This window comes from Larus michahellis, chromosome 2, assembly GCF_964199755.1.
Source record: "Larus michahellis chromosome 2, bLarMic1.1, whole genome shotgun sequence".
NCBI lineage: Eukaryota > Metazoa > Chordata > Aves > Charadriiformes > Laridae > Larus > Larus michahellis.
The window spans coordinates 128,429,793-128,439,584 of NC_133897.1; the positions used below are offsets into that span (position 1 = coordinate 128,429,793).

The following is a 9,792-nucleotide window of genomic DNA, read 5'->3' on the forward strand; positions in this document are numbered from 1 at the left end:
TCAGAAAAAAAAGAAAAAAACCAACCAAAAACCAAGCCACACATAAAAAAAACCCAGGCACCTTGCCAAGAAAAACAGAACTTAATGTACAGCAGCAGAAAGACATGGTTACCGCAGGTTAGGCTGGAAAATGAACAAAGCAGTGAAGAACTCTGGTTGCTCTTTTCTAAATACAAAGTTCAAAGTGTCTTGTTTATTTTTGCATTTTTCAAAAAGCTCCTACTTAATTGCCACTCAGAAAAGGGTTGAGGGATATGAGTCAAGAACACACCCAAGATGCATAGGAAAACACTTGCAAAATTTTATGTCATTTGATGTCATTCCCTATACACAAGGTTTGGAAACCCAAATGGCACCCAAACATTCCTAGCATTGTTCAGAGTATGCAACAAAGAAGCAAATCACAACTTCACAAACTACAACCTGGGGTTTATAAGTCCTGCCAAGATGCTACAAAATATCCTCCAAATAAACAGTGTGTTGTATCAGGCTTAGTCTACTTGATAATTTTACTGTTTCTTTGCTTGATGTGCATGTCCCTTTACACTTCAGTTTGAGAAGATCTCATCTGAGATCCAACAACACAGAGAGAAAAACAAAACAAAACAAAACCTCAACAAACCCACAATTTATTTTATATACCAATGTCACCTACCAACTGAAGCACTGGACTTGTTCAAATCGGACACAATTCTTAAATTGTGAAACCCCACCTGGGGTACTGTGTCCAGTTCTGGAGCCCTCAGCACAGGAAAGACATGGACCTGTTGGAGCAGGTCCAGAGGAGGGCCACAAAAACGATGAGCGGGCTGGAGCACCTCTGCTGTGAGGACAGGCTGAGAGAATTGGGGTTGTTCAGCCTGGAGAAGGGAGGGCTCCAGGGAGACCTTATTACAGCCTTTCAGTACTTGAAGGGGGCTTGTAAGAAAGATGGGGACAAAGTTTTTATAGCATGCCCTGTTGCAATAGGGCAAGGGGTAATGGTTTTAAACTAAAAGAGGGTAGATTCAGACTTGATATAAGGAATAAATTTTTTTACAATGAGGGTGGTGAAATATTGAAACAGGTTGCACAGAGAGGTGGTAGATGCCCCATCCCTGGAAACATTCAAGGTCAGGTTGGACAGGGCTCTGAGCAACCTGATCTAGTTGAAGATGTCCCTGCTCATTGCAGAGGGGTTGGACTAGATGACCTTTAAAGGTCCCTTCCCATTCTATGATTTTAAGTGGTTGATCCAACACACCTTGCACAATCACTTGACCCGATACTGAAAGTACAATCCTGATAACACAAGGACATTGCCAGGAATCAAAAAGCAGGGCAGCCCAAATCAGCGGCAGCCCACAGCTATGTAAAACCAATCCTAAAAATAAGCCTCCTCCTAACAAGAGCAAAGTATCTATAAGGCCAGCTGTGGGACTCATTTGCTGATGTTTGAATAAGAGCCTTCATTATGTACATTTTGTCCCAACAGAGTAAGATAAGGCTACAGATTTAAAAAAAAAAATAAATATCCAAATGCCCAAACAACCATCACACAAAAGATCCACATGCAGCACCGACATGCTGCCAGTAGGCTGTTTCGCATGAGTGAGGTTCCCAGCAGAAGAGATGAACCCCTCCAACAGGAAGCCGAGCAGCGTGCAAGACAAACCAGCAGAACTATTTTATAAAGAGCCTCTGTGTCAAGCGATAAACTCGCTCTCATTGGGGCACACCACCAACAGAACCAAGAACTCAATTTATAAAGAGAGTAACAACCTGAGCCAAAACCAACAGCATTTAATTTGAAGTTTTACAACTAAAATTGTTTGTTAAAAAAAAAAGAATAAAAAGGATTCCTACTCATGAATGATGAATTTTTAGGGGTTAAATAAATTGGGTAAGCATGCACACAACACTAATTAAAAAGGGACATAATATCTTTCTTTACTCTGAACACCTGGGGAAAGTGAAAATAGAGATGAACATAGAACAGAGATACAATACAGATGAATTTGAAGGGGAAATTCCTGCCATTATGAACCCTGCTCAGTAGGGATTTGGATTTGTTTAATCAAATGTAAAGTAAAACCCACTCGTTCTAAGCATGCACACACAGGACATTTCAGTAGTTTCTTGTTTTCTTCTAGAAAACTGCATTCAGTCAGAAAAAGTAGGTTTACGTAACCAGATATTAAAGCAGTCCAATTAATTAGTTAAGAGGAAATAGTTTTTTCAGATCACTTAAAACTAATCTGATCTTCCTTCCCCTTAAAGCAGCTGCATAAGATGATTAACTTTTTACCTACTAAGTTTCCCAGTACTCTTAACCAGAACTTTTACAGCTTACATTTTTGTAGAAAGCAACATACAAGTAACAACAACAACTCCAACCACAGGAATAACCAAGCCACACATGAAATGCAGTTGCCCCAAAGTTTCAAGAAGTCCTGGTCATCTCACTAGGAAATATCTACACCAAGATTACGTAAATCAAGAGAAGGCCTGAAGCAGGAGCAGGTGTCTCTGTAACAATTACCCAGCAAGAAGGCAAAAGGAAAAGCTCCCAAAGGCTATCCCTTCAATTAAGTGATAAAGAGCTGGGGGTTTTGCTGCTGTTTTAAGGCAGGACTACAAGGAAAACAGGAGACAAAATGTGATGTTTCTCATTCAATATTTCAGAGCCCAGAATCTTTTAAATCACTTCAATGTTTTTAAGATTTCCTAATTCAGGAGAGCACAGGAAGAGAAAGAGGGGGAAAGACCTGATATATGGTACAAAATATATACAAATTTAGTTTTATTTTATCAACTGTCAGGCAAGGGGAAGAAACAGAGAAATGAGTTTGCAGATATTCAGACAGAAAAATCTACTAGCACCAATGACAACAAGACTCATCTTTCATGACAGCCTCAAATTACAAACTCAAATAATAAGATCCTAAAATGCTTCCAAATATGAGCAAAGAGAAATATTTCTCATTAGACACTTCCAATAACTGCAGATCAGTAATGCTGACAGACATTGATATGTTGGGTTTGTTTTCAGGGCTTTTTAGAAGAGATTTAGATCCCACTTGGGTTCTTTGGGACGAGTCTGATGAGTTTTGGCTTTTTTTCCTCAGCTTCTCAAAAAAAAGGAGATTTACATTAAATCCTTAACAGAGCTAATATAGTCATTCTTCCGGCTTTTCCTATACTTAAGATGTCTTACTTCAAAATTAAAAATCCTTCTCTTTTCCTTCTATACACAGGAAGTTTGTCCATTCTCCCTGCAGCCCCTCATACACAACTGAAACCACGGCAGCCCCCAAAAGCAACAAGCAGAAGGTATACAAGAAGTGATCCAGAATACATCTGTACTTTGAAAACCCTTCAAAAGCTGTAGCACCTTTCCAGGCTGAATAGCTTATGAATCAGAATTTATACGGACAAAATGAGCCGAGCTCTTTGTCATGTGGTTTTCTCACCAACAATGAACAGTGCTGCGTAACCAGCAGCATCAGGCGCATCAGGAATTCACGCACGGCTCGCATGGGACCAGCCTGCTGTCCGGCCTCTGCGCCTGCTGGTTCCTTAGTTCCTGCAGCGAGAGGCAAAACAGGGAGCCCTGCTCCCCCCAGAGAAGACACCCATGTCCCTCCACTGCATGACCCACGCTGACCTATGGCTCTCACCTTACAGATCTCCTACATGGGGGAGAGCATCTGTTGTTTGTTCCAGTGGCCAGCCTGGCTCAAACCACGACACAATATTAAGATTGCAAAGGGTTTTGAAACTTTCGTCACAAGCCAGATGCAGATAAGCCACATAAAAGAAAGCAGGACACCAGCTAAAAATAGAGTAAATTCAGGATATACTCAAGCACGTGTGATAGGCCTTTCTGGTACGTTCAGTTAGCCACAGGAACACAAAATAGAGATCACAGTCAGAAGGCAGGAACGGGGAAACTGAATTTAACACTTTAAAGAGCTGTCACAGAGTCTGTAATTTAAGGGCTGACATTACACCAATTATAATGTTCATTAAAAAAAATAATAAGCTCCCTTTATAGTGAAGCAGAGCTGTAACTCTATGCCACTAACGCAACTGAGAACAAACAAATAAATAAAAATCAACAGGCACTCTTTTCATGCAGTTTACACAAAGCGGGCGGCATTCGTGTTCTCCCGGGTCTGTCCTACAGCCTTTTCAGCCTGAACTCTCGGGAACCACCAGCTACCCGATTAAAATAGTAACAACGACGAGGGCGAAACCCAGCCCAGCCGCTGATCCCGGCGCTGCGCCGGGGCCGGCTGCCTCCCTGGAACCGGCCCTGCCGCCCGGGGCCCTCCGCCTCTCCGCCCCGGGGGGAGCCCCGCCGCCCCCGCCCCGTCGGAGGGGGCAGACGTGGGGGGGAGGAGGTAAGGAGGGAAGGGGAGGAGGACGCCGGGGCACCGCGGCACCGGGCCCCTCTGGCCGGCGAGGGAGCGGGCGCGTCCGTCTCAGCCCCGCGGGAAGCGCCCCCACCGCGGGGCCGAGCGGGGGTGGCCGGGGCCGGCGGGGCAGGGCCGCTCACCTCTCCTTGGAGTACAGCTCCCGCTCCAGCCGCCGCTTGCGGATGAAAGCCATGGAGCCGCCCGGCCTAGGCGCCGCCGCCACAGCAGGCCAGGGCAGGCCGCGCCTCAGGGAGGCGGGGAGAGCGGGCCGGCCCGCGGCCGCAGGCAGGCAGCCGGTCTGGCGGGCCCGGCCGGCGGCGCCCGCCCCGTTTATACCGCTGGAGAGGCGGGGGTAGGTGGCACAAGCAGCCAGGGAAGGGAGGGAGCCTGTCGGCACCCAGGGCTCTGCGCCCTCGCCCGGGCTACGGCGTCTCCGCGGCCCTTCAGGGCCTTCGCGGCCTGGGCTGGGCAGGGGCAGCCGGGCCGCCTCAGGGGCGTCCCGGACGGGGGCACACATGACCAGCCGCCCACACCACTCCCTCCGTCCCTTTGCTTAAAGCTTCTGCCGCTGTATTTTTATTGTTGCTGGCAGGGAGATGCCACCCGCGTCCCTTGCTCACGGAGCGGGGACTGGGGGTGGAAACCCGGCCCCTGGGCGCCGGGGGCGACGGTGGTGCCAGGCTGGGCCGAAAATCCTCTTGGTGAGGGCACAGAGAGAAGTGCGGGATGAATTACATTGGAAAAGAGTCCAATTACTTGCATTTACATAAAAGTTGTAACTATAATGCCATCGCAGTGACATTCCTTCTGCCCGTAATGTGTGTGACAGATGCTGCCCGGGCGGGAGGTGATGTTCTGCCAGGTGTTCAAAACCTAAAAACACCTCTATGGAAGGGGGAGGTAAATAAAATCCCTTAATTCATAAAAAAAACCCCTCACTTTAATTGCTGTAACTGCCATTGTATCTGAACAATTTATAATGCTTTTACTGACATGATGTCTTGTGAGGTAGAAAAATATGGCTATTTGCATTTTTATAAGTAAAAGAACCAGATTCACAGAGGGTATGCAATTTTTCACATAGAAATAAAAAGAATTATAGGCTTATAGGCCTCAAGAGATTGTCTAATCTAATCTCCGTGCAGAATCTGAATCAGGTGTATGTTGATCAGCGTTACTCAAACATTTTGAATTTTTCGGCCCATGAACATGAATCTGAGAAGTGGTGTATATACTGAGAAGAGCAGTTTACTTTTGCTAATTGTCTTTCAGGGACCTCTTAGGAGTAGTTCACAGAATCTAAGGAGGCAACATCACAGTTTGAAAACCAGTGATACCATCGGCAAGAACTATTTGTCTGATTTGTAGAAACACCTAATTGAAGGAAATCTGCAAGACTTGCATGTAGCTTGTTCAAATGTCTAACAGCATTTATAAATATGTATTTGTCCAATATTCAACCTGAATTTTCTTTGCTGCATTCCTTGTCATATTCCGGTGAAAATGGACAATATTTGTTATGTCGTTCACGTATGTTTTAATAAATATGTGTGTGTAAATATATATATTTATTTATACAATTGTTTATATGTGCAGATACGCATACCATCTTGTGGACTAAACAATTTTGTTCACTTTCCTCATAGACTGCACTCATAAATGATTTGTTCTTCCACCTTTACTCTGGCTTCTTTACAGTATGACTTTTCTCTTTATCTTAAGGTATAAAGTCCCTTATAGTGGTCCCGTTGAGACAGCAGCACTAACTAGAGTGCAGTACCTTTATAAATACATCCCAGAAATAACTCGCTTTTCTTCTTGGGACAGAAACTTAGTTCTGCTCAGAACCTTTTCTAATATATTGGCACGTAGTTCTCCCCATTTTATTTTGTACGTTTCAGTTCTCAGGAGTAATATTTTGCCCTAGCCTTGATGATTTCATCCTGCTAACTTTAGACATTTATCCAAGTTGTGAAATTAGTTTTGAAATCTGATTCTGTCTTCTAGCTCTCAGGTTGGAGACAAACACGATTTTTAAAATATATCTATATTCTGTTGCATCTTGCAGGTCACTAATGGAAATAGAACTGAAATGACAACAGATCCTTATGGGATCTCACTGCAAATGTTCTCCAAGCTTGATTTTTGCAAGCAGCGTGCCATTTGGTTGGTGGTTTCATGAAAGCTATATTTCCTTTGCTTTTTGTTTTAAGAAAACTGTCATGGGACAATGTCTAAATTATTCTAAACTCAAGATCTATGGTATTTACTGTTTCTCTTTTTCTACTGAATCAGTGAAATTGATTGTAACAAAGGGCATTAGATTAGTGCGAGAGTATCTGTTCCTGACAAACTTATGTTAACCTCTTCATCATGGAATTTCTTCTTGAATATCACCCGGGATCAAAATTAATCTGGATAGCTTTAGACCTGCTTTCCTTAGGTAGGTACATTTTGTGCTTTTCAAGTTGCCTTGGAGCTAAATAGTCTTTTAGCAATTCAGAGATTATTTTTGCTATATTATTAAGTAAAAATCTTCGGGCCCTATTAATTCAACTTCATATAATCTAAATAGTTTTTAACCCATTCATTCTCTAAATTCTAAGATAAATTTAACTAAGTATCTGGGCACTTCTAATATATTTCCAGAACATTTTCTTGTTGCCCTTTATATCCCTTTTTACCTGTCACTCATTTTGTACTGTAGGCTTTGTGATTTTATTCTTTTATTCATATTCTTTTATATTACTCTTCAGTTATATCCCCTTATTGTGATTTTTTTTTTCAAATCCTTGAAAAACTCTTAAGGTGATGTTAACACAGTCTACTTAAGCTTCCCCTGCTTCCTTTTGTTCACATCAAGATAGCTTGCTATTGTATGTTTAATTAAAAATGAGTCTATTGTTCTCTGTAGAAAATCTAGGTTATCTTTAAATTACTGAGCTCAGGCCTGGACCATACTGAAAGGAGGTTAATTAACTCATATAGAATGGCATGCTGTTATGATGAGCCTGCTTTTAGTACCCAGACTAGCTTGATTAAAGCTAGTTTAACTATCTCTGCATAACAATGCGGTCCATAGTTGGCAGTGCAGGCGTCCTTTTTCTTCCTCTTTTTCTTAGAGTAGGGAAGCCTATTTTGGTAAAATGTGTCATGACCACTTTCACCCAGTTTACCTTCTGCCTTTAAAATCAAAATGAGCTCCTCCCTACTTGTCATGCAATTCGAGTTGTTAATGCCTCTTTTAAATTCCTCAGTCCCGTGAAGCAAAAGATCATCCCTAAAATATTATAAGAGCTTGATGGACCTTTTATGTCCTGCCATATTGTTTTTCTAACTAGTATACAAGTAATTGAAATCCACTGTTACCTCATGGGCAAGCTCTTTGAATACCTTTATTAGTTGATCAGAATAAGTCAGAAAAAACATCAACTTCCTCCTTTTGAATACAAGTATAGTCTATTATGAAAAATACACCCCAATCGAGACATACTTTTACTTCCTCCTTTTCATTTTCACTGGGAACAGTATCTTTTGTCTCTTCCTGGATTCGATAAAAAATGAATCATCCTCCCCTGATTTCCTGTGCCTATTTTTCTTGGCATTCTTATATGCATCTACACTGAAGTGTGCCACCATATCTCTTGGATGCTACTAAAAGCATATTCTTTCCATAGGTTCACTAGATCCTTGGCATTTGACTTCAAATATCACACGGTGTTTTTCATGACTTTTTCTCTCTTAATGCCTACTTCTTTCTTCCCTCTTCCTCTCTAAGATGCCTTATTTCGAGCTCTTTGTAACTGGCGTCTTTCAAAGTCCCTTTCTAATGTTGTTAAAAAGTTACCTCCTCATGTCTGTGAGTCTCTGTCCTCAAATGCTCTTTCTGTCCTTGTTGAATGGACATCATTTCTTCACAATAATGTCATAGAACAATACCCCGTGGTGAAGTAGTTCAGACCCCTTTCCAAACCATCCGCAAAACTGTGCTGTTAACCCCAGTATTTGTCATGAAGTGGCCGAAACTCAGTCCTCCCCATATAGATATTAGTCTTCCTTCTGTCAAAGTGCTGATATAATCCTGTCAATCTGGCTAGTTTCTTCCATTCTAGATTTCTGCCAGTGTCTTGCTAATGATGTCCTTGTCATTGCTTGTATTTTCCAGGTAAGAACGCCTGCTCATTTTCCTTTTCCTGAAGAAATTGGGGGAGAGCAAATAACTGAAAGAATCAGCATGACAAGACCTAGGACCATCAGTTAACGGTTAGACTCAATGATCTTAAAGGTCTTTTCCGACCTAAACGATTCTATGATTCGATTATATTTTCACACTACTAGTGCTACCCTAAATAAATAAATAAAGAGTTCAATCCAGGCAATGTCCACATATCAGCACAAGCTTAAGCTTAAAGATGTACATTGATTTTTCTTTCAGGAATGGGGGAGTACATATGAATGTATATTGCCCGATATATACATTAATGTCATTGTGAATACGGGATTCAGGTCTCGGGTGTAGTACTATACTTACAGTGCCAACAGTTTTATTAGGGAAGGTTTTTACAATAGCGGGTTTCTGGCAGATACTCTTCAGAGTATTTGTCTGGTAAAGCTTTGTCTTTCAGGTACCTAAAGAGCTTCACGAAATACAATGATCAAGTGTTCCATGTCAATCTGTCCTATTATATTGAGAATTTTTAGACATGTTCAGAATAGGCTTAACCTCAACTGTTGAAGTCAGTGGTAAAGTTCCCACTGACTAGCTGGGAGCATAAAAGACTCCTGAGTATATTTCAAGGATTCATCCAATAATATATTTATTCTGTGAGGTATGTCAATGGCCAGCCCATGACACATTAACCAAAAGCAAAGCTAGTAAAGAATACTTTAACTTTTAAGTCAGAAGAGCTGGTCAGAAAACAGAAACATTTTTTTCATAGAAAAAAACATAGTCACCTCTCACTGTTTTTCAATGACATTTAAACTATTTAAAATGAGTTTGCAGTTTTGTAAAGTTAGCATTTTTTTACAAGATAATGAGTAATTTTGCTTTCAGCAAAAGTTTAGGATGCTAGCTCTAAGTTCTTTGTGGCATATGCTATTTTTTCATTGTATGTGTACTCACAGCCTAGAATAATAGATCCTTAACAGGTACATCTTGCTTCAACCAAAGTAACAATAATAGAATCAACAACATCAGCAACAACAATAATTAGATGTGCTGTGGCTTACCTATTGCCCTGATCTGATTGATGACTTGGAGGTACATGCAGAAATTCCACTAATTTAAAAATAATCACAGAAAGTTTACCCTGATCATACCACTTCAAACTCTGGTGTCGACACATTTAAACTAGTTTGTAATCAGATTATTCATACTAAATTCTGCTAA

The 9,792-nt window shown here is 41.6% G+C and overlaps 1 protein-coding gene across 3 annotated transcripts in view; it reads right to left on the reverse strand.

Moving 5' to 3' along the window:
* Positions 1 to 4,925, reverse strand: part of NSMAF (neutral sphingomyelinase activation associated factor) — a 39,845-nt gene extending 34,920 nt beyond the window's left edge. For 2 of the 3 annotated variants that reach the window (XM_074577080.1, XM_074577077.1), the window contains exon 1: positions 4,541 to 4,925. In XM_074577080.1, the coding sequence (XP_074433181.1) occupies positions 4,541 to 4,917 (377 nt within the window). In that variant the 5' untranslated portion in view covers positions 4,918 to 4,925. The remainder of the gene's footprint in view (positions 1 to 4,540) is intronic. The other variant, XM_074577081.1, reaches the window with a different exon arrangement.
* Positions 4,926 to 9,792: the final 4,867 nt, after the last annotated feature.